General features: G+C 43.9%; 5 protein-coding genes across 6 annotated transcripts; 2 read left to right on the forward strand and 3 right to left on the reverse strand.

Moving 5' to 3' along the window:
* Positions 1 to 1,250: 1,250 nt before the first annotated feature.
* Positions 1,251 to 2,970, reverse strand: LOC6543696 (troponin C; the record flags this gene model as incomplete). Its single annotated transcript, XM_026977998.1, has 4 exons — positions 1,251 to 1,348; positions 1,725 to 1,976; positions 2,717 to 2,773; positions 2,835 to 2,970. Coding segments are annotated over 4 exons (474 nt in total), but the record flags the coding sequence as incomplete, so codon positions are not given.
* Positions 2,971 to 4,455: 1,485 nt separating this feature from the next.
* LOC6543697 (ribonuclease P/MRP protein subunit POP5) lies at positions 4,456 to 5,176 on the forward strand. The gene is made up of 3 exons (XM_001972935.3): positions 4,456 to 4,559; positions 4,615 to 4,852; positions 4,907 to 5,176. The coding sequence occupies exons 1-3, from the start codon at positions 4,540 to 4,542 to the stop codon at positions 5,084 to 5,086; spliced, it is 438 nt and encodes a 145-aa protein (XP_001972971.1). The 5' UTR covers positions 4,456 to 4,539; the 3' UTR covers positions 5,087 to 5,176.
* On the reverse strand, positions 5,101 to 6,865 carry LOC6543698 (adenosine 3'-phospho 5'-phosphosulfate transporter 2). The gene is made up of 3 exons (XM_001972936.3): positions 5,658 to 6,865; positions 5,423 to 5,604; positions 5,101 to 5,360 (listed from the first exon to the last, which is right to left on the reverse strand). Exons 1-3 carry the CDS (start codon positions 6,507 to 6,509, stop codon positions 5,204 to 5,206), a joined length of 1,191 nt encoding a protein of 396 aa, XP_001972972.2. The 5' UTR covers positions 6,510 to 6,865; the 3' UTR covers positions 5,101 to 5,203.
* Positions 6,866 to 7,006: 141 nt separating this feature from the next.
* Positions 7,007 to 12,754, forward strand: LOC6543902 (calcium homeostasis endoplasmic reticulum protein). Of its 2 annotated transcripts, XM_001972937.3 has the most exons (13): positions 7,007 to 7,143; positions 7,291 to 7,461; positions 7,524 to 7,864; positions 9,024 to 9,186; positions 9,414 to 9,486; positions 9,957 to 10,031; positions 10,250 to 10,326; positions 10,388 to 10,586; positions 10,646 to 11,632; positions 11,690 to 11,857; positions 11,925 to 12,239; positions 12,364 to 12,535; positions 12,589 to 12,754. In XM_001972937.3, exons 1-13 carry the CDS (start codon positions 7,122 to 7,124, stop codon positions 12,685 to 12,687), a joined length of 2,862 nt encoding a protein of 953 aa, XP_001972973.1. In that variant the 5' UTR covers positions 7,007 to 7,121; the 3' UTR covers positions 12,688 to 12,754. The 2 variants fall into 2 exon arrangements, with proteins under 2 accessions (XP_001972973.1, XP_026833798.1); XM_026977997.1 differs by lacking the exons at positions 9,414 to 9,486; positions 10,388 to 10,586; positions 10,646 to 11,632; ... (2 more) ...; positions 12,364 to 12,535; positions 12,589 to 12,754 and having other exon boundaries at positions 10,250 to 10,324.
* On the reverse strand, positions 12,745 to 13,958 carry LOC6543903 (probable malonyl-CoA-acyl carrier protein transacylase, mitochondrial). The gene has a single exon (XM_001972938.3). It carries the CDS (start codon positions 13,939 to 13,941, stop codon positions 12,781 to 12,783), a length of 1,161 nt encoding a protein of 386 aa, XP_001972974.2. The 5' UTR covers positions 13,942 to 13,958; the 3' UTR covers positions 12,745 to 12,780.
* Positions 13,959 to 16,205: the final 2,247 nt, after the last annotated feature.

Here is a 16,205-nt window from a genome sequence, read left to right on the forward strand (position 1 = left end):
AAATGTGGGGCAGTCCAAAGTGGCCAACTGATTATATACATGCACATGTGGGTGCTCTATGCAAACAGTAGGCTGATTAAAGCGGTTCGATATTATACTAGACAACTCACTAGCGAACTATGGAGAAAAGTTTTGAACTATATTTGTTTTAAAGGAACCTCTAAAATACAATCCTCTGAACTTATTAGAAAAACTGATACGAGTAATGATCAATTCTACCTACTTTTTCATTTGATCATAAGTTGGAATTCTCTATTATGTAGAAGTTTCTAAGGCCGCCTGTACTTATCATTAACTCAACAAACAAACCTGGTCATAAACTACATATTTAAATACCTCATTTTTTGTAAGCCAGTCAAAATAGAACAATGAAAGGCATAAAAAGACAACTATTTCACTGGGCGTTCCTTAAGCATAGCACAGCTTATAAATAAGTGTAAAGTTCTAACTTGAAATTCAATGCCATTTATAGAACTCCGTAGCCCTAGACAATACAAGTCTGGGCTAAAAATAAGTGAACTGCCTGTATAGATTTTATAGCTCACCAAAGAAACGCCTTTGTTTTGGTCGAAAGGTGCATATAATCGAATATCGAAATAGGCGGTGTTGTTTTTCTTTGGCAAGAGGAGGACTTCCCAATCCGACAACAAAATAATATAAACACAATTTGTCGCTGGGAAGAAAGCTGGTGACTAATTGCCAGCCCATTAATTCAAAGTTTTAGCTGCTCGGCGAATCTCGCCAAATCCAGTAAAAGTATAAATAACACCCATATAAGGAAAATAAACAGAACCGTGCAATAAATGCTGCGAAATGATGCACATATTTCAAGACTGAATAAGATTTACGGCGCCTCCAGTGCGGAAAGTACACTCTGTTTACTCGCATTATCAAAGGGAAATATATGGAGGTGTTTGTTTGGCGGCAAAAAGTAATCCAAAATCAAATGAAAACAAGAGTGGACTGTTTGGGTTTTTTTGCCATGGCATAACATTTATTTTTTCGCATACACAGTATTCCGTTGCTCTTTTAGTATAAAAAAGTAGTACAAAAGTTCTATTTCTACTCGTGTTTGGCATTGTCAAACTGAAGTACGTGGATTTGTTTGCTCCCGAAACAAAAAGTGGTGAAAATGCAAATAAGAAGCGAAACAAGTGTGCAAATAGGAGCAAACAAACGTGTGCCCAACAGGTGTGTGTGTGTCTGTGTGTAGAGTGTGCATGTGTTTGTTTTCTTTTTTTTGGTAGTGGGGAGTGGGTGGGTGGTGTTTTCCAGCGGGTGGTGGGTGGCTGAGTGGGTGGCAGACGCAGTGCGTTTATTTACTCGCCAGTCATCATCTCCATGAATTCTGTAAATTAAACAAAATGACAGACATTAAACCGATGCCACCGAGCCAGAGCAACCGCTATATACAGTTATAAATAAATATTCCATAAACACGAAAACCTAATGTACGATATGTAAATACGTATTCCGAGAATGAAAAATGCGTGTGGAATCGAGTTTATGTGTCGCGCCTAAAAATAGCGACCGATATGCTCCATGGGAGCGGTGATCAAGCTGTCATAATCGAGCGATCGCGCGATCTCAAGATCATCGAAATTTATGATCACTATATGCGCCAATGTGGGTGGATGTGGGTGGGTATGTGGATGGGGATGCGGATGCGGATGGAAAGCCACTAGAATGTATTAATATCAATACGAGCATGAATGGCCACTCACCATCGAAATCCACTGTACCGGAACCATCCGAATCGATCTCCTCGATCATGATGTCCAGCTCCTGCTCGGTCAGCTGGTCGTCCAGCTCCTTGAGGATCTCCTTCAGGCAGGTGGTGGGAATGAAGCCGTTGCCCTGCTTGTCGTACAGACGGAACGCCTCCCTCAGCTCCTTCTGCATGGCCTCCGCGTCCTCCTCCACGATGAACTTGGCAGCCAGCTGCACGAACTCGCCGAATTCCAGGCGACCGGACTCTGAAATGTGCCAAATATTCGACGTATAATTAGCTGAAAAGCAACTGGAAAGCCACCAGCTAATGATGGGGTCTCAAAACGGCTATGATGATCATAAATCAATGACAGCGTGTAACTAAAATATAATCATCGTTCGATGCTGAGTCATCTCTGATTTGCCGTAATTACCAGCTAAAGTTGGAATATACGAAGCTTTTCCCATTAATATACTAATTTATTATTTGTAGCTCTACGATCAATGTTGTTTTGTTAGCTTCTCCGATTAAATTTATGTAGTAACTAATAATTTATTTGGGTTTTCCACTTGTAACTTTATATTTTCTCAGCTCTTAGCTTCGTTCAACTTAAATTGAAAAACAAATTGTATTTATAACTACACAATTCGATAAAACGAAAAAAACGATCAACGAAATTGGCACAAGTGTACACATGTATATTATTGATGCATATCCCATTTTGATTTTGTTTCGTTTTATAATAACTATATACCACATTTATATTTTGAACAACTTGGTGCACAAATTTGGGAGGGAATTAAATTAAATTAAATATATGCCACTCAAATTTGGTTTTAATTGACAGAAATAATGCATCTTTTCAGATGAGAAATGTTGTCTATTTCAAATGGAATTCATTAAAATGTAGATACACTCGTAAATAAAATTGTGTTTAACCACTCAAAATTTCGCACCAGGCGCTCCTAATCTCTAATATGTGGAGTAAATATATCGTTTACTTACTGTCCTCATCGACCTCCTCGATCAGTTCCTCCAGGATCTTCTTGTCGAAGGGCTGACCTGCAGTTCCAAAAGCATAAGTACAGCCATATACACTGGACATCCCAGTCCCAGAACTCACCCATCAGGCGCAGGATGTCGGCAACCATCTCTGTGGGGATCGAGCCAGTCTTCTGGTGATCGAAGCTGTTGAAAGCCTTCTGGAGCACGGCGATCTGCTCGGGGGTAAGATCTTCATCCTGGAATAGGACGCATGGGTATAGTCAGCGATAGTCCTTTGGAACGGGAATTATCTTGGATGCTTACGACGCTGCTCATGGTGCTGCTGCTTTTGGGGTTTGTATGCCAATAGGATCTGTCTGATCAGCCTAATCTCACGAACCGATCGTCACGGAGTATTCGTTCCAACTGCGATGCTGCGCGGATGCGTTTTCCAAAATATAGACCAGCATCGGTGAACTTGCCACGAAAAAGCGGAAAAACACGAATACGGCCGATCGTTGGAGTATATGTAGCGTTTTTCCACGCCGCTGCCTCAATTTTATTGTTTTTTAGAAATAACTGTAAAAGTGCGATGGGAAAAAGCGAAAATAAGACGCGATCGGAGCGTATCCCGCCGCATTCGCTGCCGGAGACTGAACACGAGCCGTATAGTGGTTTTCCACGGCCACTGATCGCTTGTTGGATGGAGCATCCCATCCATCCAGTGGAGCGGCATGGCGAGCCGGAGGGGGAGCCATGATATCTGCATACATATGTGCGCCAGCCAGCTATAATGCGATGCGTTGCGCTGCGATCCCCGCGCCCCAAGTGTATGAACAACACGATCGGTGTATATACATATACATATATTGGATTCCTTCACCAGATGGAGAAATCCCCACTGGAGCAATGCCCCATCCAGTTTGTCGCCGGAGAGCGGAACGTGGGCTGCGACGGTAAGGAATGTTCTGCCCTCATTCATGAATTGGTCGACAAGTTCCCATTTTCTTTGTCCGGCTCCACGAATCCACTGGATGTTCCATTGTTCAACTGTCAAAATCAATATTTGATATTAATGAAATATGTATATTTTTCGAAAGCAATTCATGGGCATGTATTTATTTTAAATATATGTATATATATCCATGTCAAACAAAAGACCCTCTTAAGCATTCAGATATCAACTGTTTAGATATGTTCTTACATTCGACTCAATAAATACCCCATATTCGAAATTCACATTCCCCACGCTGTATGATTTATGATTAATTGAATTCAGGTGGAAATGATTCAAGGACACTTAAAAGACGCTTTAGCACAGACAAATAAAATAGCGATTTTTCATTAAGATACATCCGCTAAAAGCTGGTTTTTGAATTAACTTAACCCGTTTTTTTTAGTTTTCCTTGGGCTTAGAAAATAGGGTTTTGTGTGGATTTGTGTTTGGATTATGCACAGGATTTTTTATAGACAGAATATCAGTTATTGAAATTAATAATAGTTTAGGCAATAATAAAAGGTACATCGGCAGCGGATAAGGAAATAGTTGTTAACGATAACGAAATACAAAATAGTTTTCTAGCTGACATTGATTTTAAAACTGATGACTCATGGCCGAACCCTTCTTCCATAAACATTAAAGAAACATTCTTAGCACACTTAGTTTAAGAAAGTTTTAGTTCAAAAAGTTTAATTTAAAGAAGATTCAATTTTTAAGTCACATCTAAAACCAAACAGCTTTTTGGTGATTTTTAAAAACCGATATGCAAACCGGTTATCGGTAGTTGAAGCGTGTTTTGGTCTGGCAGCTAACTAGGCGGCGTTGCCAGATTGATTACACAGCAATGGTTCGCATAAAGAATAGGTAAATATTGACCGCATTGTCTTCATCGTTTGTTAATTAAGCCGTTCGCAAACAGATATATAGCGGTCCAGATTGTGCCCTATACGCCCACACAATCTCTGCGTCTCAACGACCACAGCCTGGCCAAAATCCTACTTCAGAATGTGGAGAAGTATCACGGAGCGTACGGCCTCGCCGTGATCGAGCAGGGATTTCGAGTAAAGTACATCAACGATCGGACGAAAATAGCAATCATACGTTGTCTTCATCGAGGCCAACACTTTGTGTCCAGTATATTGCCACTGATAACTTTGGTTGGTCTCATTGATATGTCCTTAAACCAGCATTAAATGTGCCCTTACTTCTAGATTGGAGATGTACGGGCCAAGTTTAGGACCCTCTACATTGGTGCCACCATCATCCAATGCAACAAGTTCATAGTCAAGCACCAAAAACAGTTCCTGGACCGCGTCATGGGCCAGCTAAACTCTGCCAAGGAGCGTCAGGATCTCTTCAAGAGCGTAATGGAGTTCGACATGGACAGATAGCATATACTTACATATGTAGTTTCTTTAGAATGTAATTAAGTAATTATATTACATGGTTTTCTTGTAGAAGAACCATGCATCCGATTCGACTAAAATTTAAATATTTTTGGTATCGTTCTAAACTTCGATAAGGAATTTGCGACTCGGTGAGCGGGCAATCTTGGCTCCAAATTGCTTTAGTTTCTGCCGGATGTCGGCCAACGTCAACTTGTTCCTCTTGCTGTAGACATTGAGATATATTCCAAGGACAACAATGAGGCCAGACCACACATATCTGAAAATTTGAGATACATAGGTAAAATACAGCTTTATCATTTCAATTTTACAGATACTAACTGTAAGGTAAAGGGCTTGCTGAAAAGCACAAATGAAAAGGCTATGGTCACAGCTTTGCGTGCGGTGGTTACTGTGGCAGCTATGGGAGCACCACTACTCCTCACCAGAGCCAGCACAAACTGAATGCCCAGATAGCCGGACAAACTGAACAGGAAGCCAAAGCCAAAAGTCTCACCGGGATGCTAAAAGAATACAATTTAGATCTCTTACATGAAGAACCTTTTATATAACCCACCTCCAAGCAGAAGGCAAAACCGCTGAAGAAGTTGCCGGTAACCAGCATAATCACAAATAGGTACACAAAACCCAAGCCGTATGAGTAGAACACCACCTCACTGCTGGGCGCCTTAAATTCCCGCATCGCTTTCTCCTGGACATTTCCAATGGCTGCGTCGCAGAGCAGAGCTCCCGAAATCATGGCCACGCCCAGCAGATTGAAATTGGGTGTCATCTGGGAGTCGGCCAGCGTAAACCAGGCCAATCCGATGCACATGCAGGTGGCTGCCGCAAAGTCCAGCAGTCCGTAGCGTTTACCCTGTATGAGAATGCTGCCCACCAACACGGGAATGAGTTTACAGCACTTGAAAATCACTTGGGTGGGATAATTAAGGTAGCCGAGACTTGAGTTGGACAGACCCATAGTACCCAGTGTAAGAGCAGCCAGAATTAGGTATGTTCTCATGGGAATGCAACGTGGCTCCGGCTCAATGTTCCAAAAGGAACCACCGCTTATCCGATAGCCCTCTAACCGCCGCTCCACCAAGCCGAAGCCGATGTAGTAGCCAAATTGGACGAGTGTGAGGAACCATCCGTAGGGCTTGAATCCTTCCACGGTGAAAATCAGCTCCTGCAGATAGCCGTACAGGATGTACAGGAAGAAGACGCCGGCACAGCTGAGCAGGAACTGGGTGGTGCGATTGTAGTAGGTGAGGTCAAAGCAAAGGATTCGCAGTTCCGGTGGGGATTCCGACGTCGAGGACTTCCGCTGCAAGGGCGGCGAGCTTCCCGCCGATTCGCCGCCATTAATGGTGATAACGCTCCCCTTATTATCTGTCATTCTGCTGCTCGCGGAAGGGTGTATATACATACATATACACACTATATAGTGCCTTTATCAAGAGTAATATTGGAGGGAGCCCGTGTAATTTAATGCCACGCTGTCCGCGGAGTTGTCGGTTTAATGTGCGGACTTGTCATGCCTCCTCGGATGCTGCATTAATGACGGGCAGGCGTGGAGATTGTTTTTTAGTGCAAGCTGCTCTGGCTAAATATATGCACTTGCTTTGTTTACCACGAATAAACTATTTTTGTCAGCTTGGAACGAAGATAGTCGCGTGACGTTGCCACCTCGTTTTATTAAACAAAGCTAAAAGACCGGTACAACGGTTGGCAACTGCTCCTACCGGCATTCTAATTGGCACTACTGCTACTGATAATAGCTTTGTTTAACAACTGCGCAGCGGAAACTCGTAGTCGTTTATTTACTGAGAAAAACGTATAAGACGAGGGAAAAAACGCTTTTAAAGTAGTGCCTAGGGCGACCTATGGTATTTGACTATTTGTTATTCTGGATATGCAAAGATATGGGCACACTATAAGAAAAAACAAGAAGAAGCAGTGAAAAGTGCCGCTGGAAAAGTGCAAAAAGTTATGAATTTAGAATTTTACCTAGAATAATAGTGCTAATAACAGTCGCAAAATGGATGTGCAACCGCCACGTGGTAAGTGCTTAAATTCAAAAGTGCTGCATATAACTTCAGATTGAGCAAATTGTGTTGTATTGGCACGCACGCATACACACACAAGCGCACGCACAACCTTTGATATGCTCACATTTTTTGCAAAAACCGTTTTCTTTCTTTTTACAGATGCTAGTTTACGAAATATTATCGACAAACTGGCGGAGTTTGTGGCCAGAAATGGGCCGGAATTCGAGGCCATTACCAAGCAGAAGCAGCAGAACAACCCAAAGTTCGAGTTCCTCTACGGCGGGGAGTTCGCCAGCTACTATAAATTTAGGGTGGCAGCGGAACAGACTCGTAAGTGCGATCTAAATTGGTGGCAAATATCCCTTATAATCTGCATTTAACACCCAACACAGTGCTGAAGCAGCAGGCCATTAACCAACAACTGCCACCAGGTGCTCCATCCGGTCACTACATGCAACATCCGCCGCCAATGCAGCAATCCCAGCCACCGGTGCTCTATCCGCCACCCAATCAGCAGCCACAGCACCCGCCGGAAAGCGCACAAGACAATATGCAACCGCCATCACAGCACTCCTGGCCGCCAAACTCTGGTGGACCGCCAAATAATCAGCAGCCCAATGGCAATGCCATGGCCATGAATCTTACGTCCCAACTGGAAACCATCAAGATGCAGCAGAAGACGCTGCGGGAACAGATCCAGCAATCCGAAGCGAATCTCTCGGCACAGCACACGGTAATTTAACGTTGACAACAACTGGGGTACCTCTTTACACCTACCTTTGCAAACATTCTTCTGAGAGATTAGAGCAGCTCGAGTGTGTAAAGATAAGATTTCAACATGATTTCGATACCGGGGACTATGTTGAATGTTGGCCTCTTCTCACAAAAATTCGCAGAAGCGAATTAGTTTCCTTCTTAAATTAATTCCCCACCAAAATGTTGCTCTGAATATAAAAACCTTTTTGCTTCTTAGAATTTTGATCGCCCCTTTAAACGACCCCATCGATTGTGAATTTTCGCTAACATATAGTTCAAAGTGTGCCGTTTACGAGAACCTCGTTTATAAACTACATTGCTGTGAAATATTTTCTTCTGGGAAAAGATTACTTGTATGACCACTAGTTATTTTCGGAATGCAATAATTTCCAAGAAATTATCTTAGACTGACAGAATTATATTATCTGGTATTCCTAAAATTTGTCAACAAATGTTTAATATTAATCATCATGGACAAATAATACGCCGATACTACTGCTTTTGTGAACTTTTCACTCTATAAGTACTCTAAGCCAAATTAGTCTTAATAAGGAAGACTTTTGTTATTGCTTGTCGCTATTGAATTTCCATGCATTGGAAAGGATCATTCACTCTAAGCCTTAAATTTGTTTCTTATGGACACCACAAACGAAACCCCGAATACCTGAAAATATTCAATACTTCTCGTCCCTTTTCTAAATGTTCTTTCAATTGATCTACTCAGTCCTTGTTCTCCAAGTGCGGATAAGATTAAGTTACAGTGTACTTTCAGCATTACCAAACTAAAATCTATATTTGTCATTATTTTTAATATTTAATTAACAATTTACAATGCTACATTAAATTTTTGCTTTATTGTATTTTTTGAAACATAAACCAAAAAAAAAAAATTACCAAATCAAACCACTCTTCATACCAACTGACAAAACTGTATAAAAACCAAAAAACAAATCCCAAAAATCAAATTTGTTTGAAACGCTTGTCGACTTGAATACGAAATATGAATCGCAAATGCGAATATGAATGTGAAAAAACCTTTGTGTGCCCAATGACCAAACCGATCCGATCCGAACCACACCAACGCATGCGATCCAAATCGCACCATCACCAACCAACCAAATGAAACCAACCTGTAGGCCCTGATGAACCAGAAGACAAAGCAGATCGAGGATGCAATTGCGGCGGCGCAGACGGCGCAACAGGAACAGATGGCTGGAGAACAGGGCATTGTGCTGAGGGACTTCGATGGCGTTCTACAGCCGATCATCGAGTCCTGCACCAAGGACAGCATCTCTGCAGGTAAATATGAGTTCAGCGGACTGGCTGGATTACATTATTGCTTGTTTGTAGTCTCGTAATCAGTCATAAGTTAGCTTATGGAGCTGATTTTTGATGCTCCGCAGCCTTGCTGCACACAAAGCGCACACTAAATGAATCCATACTACTTTTTGATTAATCCTAAACCTAATTTATTATCGCCAGTGACAATGACAATATGAGTAACCCGTTTGATATTGCAATTTTAGGCAAGAACTGGATTTTACAGCATTCAACCGACAGCGCAAAAATCAATGTCGTTTTACAATATCTTTTAAAGAAGTATGCCTCAGTTTTATACCTAATGACCTGCAATATGTATTAATTAAATTGTGTTTCTTTCTTTCAACGAGTGAAATACTAACCAAACATACAAAAATGAAAAATCGAAAAACAAGCGAAGATGATCGATTGAGCGATTGAGACTCCCCCAGAGAGGCTCCATATTGATTCGTTGATTCGTTTTCGAAAGATGTTATGATCATGAGTAGTTCCCAGATCCGGAAGTCTTATAGCTAGGGCCACACACCTATACAACTCATTTTACTTAATAAGTTTAACCTTAACACGCACAACAACACACCAACACTTAACAGTGATAATCATCGGACAAAAAAAAAACAAAAATACCAAAAAGAAAGAAGATTAACTAACAAAAATCATTATACTTGCACAACAAGTACTTTTGGCAATGTTGTTGTGCATACAGAAAACTAGAAAAATATGTTTTTCGTTTGTTAATTTATTTTTAGGGCTTTGGTCAATGGTTCAACGTTTCAGCAAAAATTGCATCTTATATATTTAGTTAATGATATACTCCATCACTGGTAAGTTCGCCCAGTCAATTATTAGTATAGTATAATATTTAAGGGCCATAGACCTCCATAACTAACCCACTGAGTAGTAGCCCTACTTTGAGGGTTAGTTTATGTGGACAACGCTGACAGAATTGGACTGAACCTTACCACTGGACCGACTTCTGACAGCAGACCTAGACTTTAGAGTAGCTAGGAGATGAGACCTAAGTGCAACGATGTATTTACAGCATGCGCAAAAACATCAATGACTTGAAGAACAGCCTCGAGAACGTCGTCATTCCGATGTTCTGCAGCGCCGACTTGAGTATGTATTTTCCCTTCGATCCATTGGTTCGGATTTCTAATAGTGTTATCCTCACCCACAGTTGCCAACAACGACCAGCGTCAAAAGCTGGCCAAGCTGCTGTCCCTGTGGGAGTCCAAGGCGAAGTTCTTCGATGCTTGCGTCATATCGAAGCTTCAGTCACCGGACTCGTCAATGCAGGAGTACAAAACCAATCTGCAGAACACACATCATGATATAACAGCCAATTTCACGCAGAATACAAACGCGACTCTGGATAAGTAAGTAAAAGTCCCAGAACATAATAAAGCACTGATGAACTTTAACTCTTCTGTTTCAGCTACCAAAAACAGCATCAGGTATTCATTCAACACGCCAGCCAGCAAATTGCCCAACTCGATAAGCAGGCGCAGCATCTGGAACAGCAGATAGTGGCCCAGAAGTCCCAGCAGCAACATATGCTCCAGCATCAGCAGAAGAACATTCCATCGCTGATGTCCCACCGAATAGCAATGCCGGGTGATCATGACCACATGAATAGCCAGGGGCCGCATGATCAGCAGCATCCTCAGGCGGGAAATAATATGTATCCAGGTGGTAACTTCCAGCAGCAGCAACCTCCGGGAAATCCGTTTGCGGATCCGCGGGGACCGAACTTCTTCATTCCGGACATGTCCAAACCACCACCAGGCTTTGCCGGACCCATGCACCATAATCAGGGCCCAGCAATGGGTCATCAGCAGCAGCAACCACAACCAGGACAGTTTCCGCAATTGCAGGGATCTGGCAATGAACAACCTGTTGATCTTGGTGTTCTCAGTGCAGCAATTCAGGCGTGCTTACAGATGCAGCAGCAACACCATCCTGACGACCCTCAGCAGCAAGGACAGCACCAACTGCAGCAGCAGCAACAACAGCAACAGCAGCCGCCACCGCCAATGGCTGCCTATCCCCAGAATATTGTAAGACCTGTCCAGCAAAATGCTGATGCCGAAGTGGACCTGGATGTGCTCAATGCGGCCATTCGCGCGGTCATAACCAAAAAATCCGAAGAGGGTGCAGTGGAAGATGGCCAGCAACCACAGAAATTGGTCGACGGAGAATCTGGAGATCCTGTTGTAATTGGAGAGCCACAAATACCTACAGCACCTTACTACGACCTGCCAGCGGGCCTCATGGTGCCTCTTATTCGTCTGGAGGATTACAACTACAAAGCCCTCGACCCGGCGGATATTCGACTGCCAGCTCCAGCGCCACAAAGCGAGCGACTAACAAATGCATTGAATGCCTTCTATTCCGCACCCTCCCACGATCGTCCAAGGGATAAGTAAGTATTTCAATTGAATCTAATTCAGCGTTACTTATAAAGGGTTTTATCTTGCAGTGAGGGTTGGGAGAAGCTTGGTCTCTATGAGTACTATAAGGTGAAGAATGCGGCGCGAAAGCAAAAGGAGGAGGAAATCAAGGACGGCATACGAGAAAAGTCGCGTTCGCCCAGTCCGATTGTGCTTGAGAAACCCCTACCTAAAAAGAGCAACAAGCGAGTTTACCGGTGAGTGTTTAATTTACAATACTTTTAAACAACAATATAAGAAATTTACCCTTATTTTCCTGTTCAGATCCAAGAGTCGCAGTCGCTCCCGCTCAAAAACTCCGCCCCAGCGAGACAGATCAGCCACACGCTCCAGATCCCGGTCGCGATCCATGGAGCGCTCTTTAACGCCGCCACCGACGAACCGAAACAGGTCAGGCGGTGGTAGCCACCGCAAGGGTCGCCATCGATCTCCTCGCCACGAGCGGGACAACAGCGGCAGCACAAATAGCAATCGTGAGAGCCGTGGTGAACGCAGCAATTCCAACAGCAGAGACAATGGCAACAGCATCAACCTAAGACGTGTGGATCGCGACAGATCTCCAACCCCTCCGAGCTTTCTGTAAGTGTAAAATGCGAAGTCTTCTGTTGATATACCATAACTATTAGATCCGTGGTAAAAGCATGGCTGTAGTATAATGGTATTTTATGGCAGTCAGACCAATGAGTTATATATCTTTCACCAGGGGAAGCACCTTTGCCAAGCCCGCGGAATTCATCGAGGAATCAAACAAGGGCCACCAAATGCTCATGAAAATGGGCTGGGCGGGCACGGGCACTGGACTAGGCTCAAAGAATCAAGGCATCGACACGCCCATTTCGGGTGGCGAGGTGCGCGATCGTCGAGAAATGTACAAGGTGAAGTGGCAAGATTGCGCAAGAAAAGACAATTTCTAATTTCTTCTCCATAGGGAGTGGGTGCGAATATGCACGATCCCTTCGAGAGCTTTCGCAAGAACAAGGGAGCTGCTTTCGCGCACCGGATGCGATCACGAGACGACAAGAGTTAGGGTCCGCCAACGGTCATAACTTCCCCGTTTTTTGTTTCCTTTAGCCCAGAAAATATACATTTTTATAAAAGCAAACTGCATTTTTATGCGAGGTTAGGCTATAACATTAAAGCTGGATTGAGCGGCTTTGGCATTAACTTTTTCCAGGACCTGGACCAGTCCCTTACCAGGACCGCACTCAAAGGTGCGCGGAAAGTCGACGCCCTGCTTGCGCTCGTACATCTCGTGAAGGGTCTGCTCCCACTTGACGGGCCGTACGATTTGCTTGGGCAGCTGCGTTAGGATGTGCTTGGCATGGCGATACGGTTTGCCATCCACATTGGAGTATACTCTAATGACGGGATCCTGAAGGCGCACCGATTTCAGGGCTTTGGTAAAGGGCTCCACGGCGCTTTGCATTAGAGGAGTGTGAAAGGCGCCGCTCACAGCCAATCTCTTCAGCCGCCGGATCTTGAGGGCCTTGGCATTTTGTTCCAGGAACTCGAGAGCCTCTACGTTGCCGGCCACGACCTTGCAGTGGGGATACATGTAGTTGGCGATGCCGCAGTAGGGCGACTCCACTCCCTTGTCCAGACACCATTGCTGCGCTCGCGCACACGCCTCTCCCAGATTGGTGTCCGGTCCGTAGAGGGTCATGGCCATGGCTCCCGCTGCCTGGTCACATGCTGCCTGCATGGCGGTGGCCCGCACCTGCACCAATCGCAATGCCTTGTCAAAAGGCAGGGCATCCGCATACACCAATGCGGTAATCTCGCCCAGACTGAAGCCGGCGGCGGCCACACAGCTTTCAATGGCCTTGGGTCGCTCTTCACGCAACTGCTCCAGGGCTGCCAGCGAGGATACCATCACAGCCAGCTGAGCGTGCTCCGTGCGATTCAGTTTCTCACGTGGTCCCTCCAGGCAGATCTTGAGCAGATCGTATTTAAGCACCTCGTTGGCAAGCTCGAAGATGCGGCGGGCGCCAGGGAATCGGAGAAGCTCCTTGGCCATGCCCACATACTGGGTGCCCTGACCAGGAAAGAGCATCACACTTGTTTCCTTGGGATCAATGGCGGGTCGGCTTTTCTGTTCCAGCGGCTCGGAAAGCTCATTGAGCAGTTGCTGGCGCTTCGCGTTATCCGAAAGGGCGGAGGCTTCTGTGGTGGCCTTTGCGGCATCGCTGCTCCAGCGGGACCAGCTTAAGGTACCAGTAATCCGCGGTGATCGTAGTAATTTGCGGGCGGCCAACATTTTTGTTGAAGGAGTTCGCGGCATAACATAACAGCTGATTAGAGCTGAAAAAATATGGATAATCGATAACGAAAATACAGCAATCGATAGTTTTAGTACTTCAACCACATTTAGTACATCTTAAAATTTGAATTTTGGCGGTTTATGCTCTAAACCAAAACGTTCTTAAAATATTGGGAACAACCCCTTGATTTAAATAAATCCTAATTGGTAAGTCCAACAGCATCGAAATTACTTTGTATTTCATAATTTCTTCAAGTAGCTACTATAAACATAAAATTTATACAGTGGCCAATTGGAATTAGGTTGTATGAAAAAGATAAAAATTCCTTTTTTTAATTCACTTGACATCTTAGTCATGGTCTGCGGTCTTTTGCCACTATTTATAGCCAAACTTGATTTATGTTGCTAGGCTCTCATTTAGCCATTAATGGTCATGGCGAAATAATGTTGGTTGTATATTCATGAGTCACTGGCTACTTCACATAGAAATTTGAGTCGAGATTTTATTTGGGTCCAAAGCAACAAAGTTATGATCCCGATGTTTTATTGATCGTTTATTGATTTTTTAGCGACTATTAGTATGCATAATTCAGAGTTTATTGACGTCAGCCGTTTTTTATTTCAGACAGTATTAAATAATTATAACTATGAAAATAAAAATGCAAATAATGTGCAGAAGATTTGTATGTTCAATAGTCTGCCCTTATTACAGTCTCTTAAATACGCATATAAATATTAAATCTCTGAGTTAAAAAAAAAATTTTAAAAGATACAAGCTCTTTATATGATATTAAAAAGACATAAATCTTAAACCCTGCCAAGACAAAAGAGTATTTTTTGGCCGTGTGCTATTCGGAACCCCCGAAATAAGAGTTTCTAATTTGAAATGCGATACCAGCGAGGCAATCGCAGAGTTTTTTGAACCCAAGGCGAAAGAATAGCCCTCCGGCAGGCCGAAAGAGTTGGCAGAGGACTTGGCTGCGGATGAGGATGATGATAGGGGAGGATGGGGATGGGGATGTGGATGGCAAAGGTGAACGACAAAGCCGCCGGCAAAGTCAGACACCGGAGATGACGTGACGCACCACTTTCGCCCTCAGTTCAAGGAACAGGAGATTTGGGCATCAAAACAAAAACACTAGCTCACACGCTCTGCCAGCGGTCCTCCAGTGTCCAGTGTCCCTTGTCCATCCGCCCATGGTCCGATGCGATCTTCCCAGAAGACGGAGCGACATTCCCAGCTCTTTTCTTGTTGCCATGGAAAGGACCCACCAGATATGTGTACCAATGCTCGTCTAGACTGCACGAATATCAGATCGTCGATGGACCGGCGATTCTATTAGAAGCAGAACCTGTTTGCGGTTTATACTCCGTTGGGTTGTGTTGTATTTCGGCTGTTGTTTTTTTTTTTTTCAAGTCCAATTTTTGTTTTTTCTTTGATAATGAGTCGTGGATTTGATGCCCAGGTAGGGGCATTCGACGGAGATCGTTGACATGGCGCAAGTGGCGCGGTTCTTGAAATCAGGTTGTGAAATTGTATTTATGAATGAGAGCCCGTGGCGCGCCAATTAAAGCCGCATACCAGAAAGAGTTTTATCCACAGCCAGCACACATTCCGAACCCAAGTCGGGGTTCCCAGAACGTGCCCGATACCGTTATTTGTGGCCGATCGGAGCGACGAGCGCGGGAATGCACATTCCGAAGGATACGTGCGAAATGTGGGGGAAATGCAACTGCGTCGCAGCATTGCGCATACGCCACGGGGGCCGGCTAACATTTCCGCATGCGGGAATGCAACGAAAGCGAAAAGCAAGTGGTAAAAAAAGCATAACCAAAACGGATCTGGAAACGAAACCGAAACTGAAACCGAACCCGAATCAGAATAAGAATCCGAATCCGAATCAGAATCAGAAACGTAACAATCTGAACCCATAAAAAGTCGGCCGAAAGTGTGCATTGACCGAGAGAGCGGCTAAAAATACCCGAAAAAGAACGTAACACAAACGATCTGATAAAATAAGAACGTACGCTGATGACGCCCGGTCCAGAACAACCGTTAAGTGCTCCCCACCCCAAATGATGCTGCAACAAGGTGAGCGAAAGAGAGGGCCAGAGCGCTTCCGAAAGAGATGGAGGCAGAGCCGAACAAAATCGAGAGTGAAAGTTCTTCACTTTCGCTTATACGAAAACCAGCAATTCTAGAGGTACAAGCCTTTGAAAATAATACTTCACTAAAAGTTCGCGAAAATCGTATAATTCACTAAGTATTTTTATACATCCAAATT

This window comes from Drosophila erecta, unplaced genomic scaffold, assembly GCF_003286155.1.
Source record: "Drosophila erecta strain 14021-0224.00,06,07 unplaced genomic scaffold, DereRS2 tig00000021-arrow-pilon, whole genome shotgun sequence".
Classification (NCBI taxonomy): Eukaryota; Metazoa; Arthropoda; class Insecta; order Diptera; family Drosophilidae; genus Drosophila; species Drosophila erecta.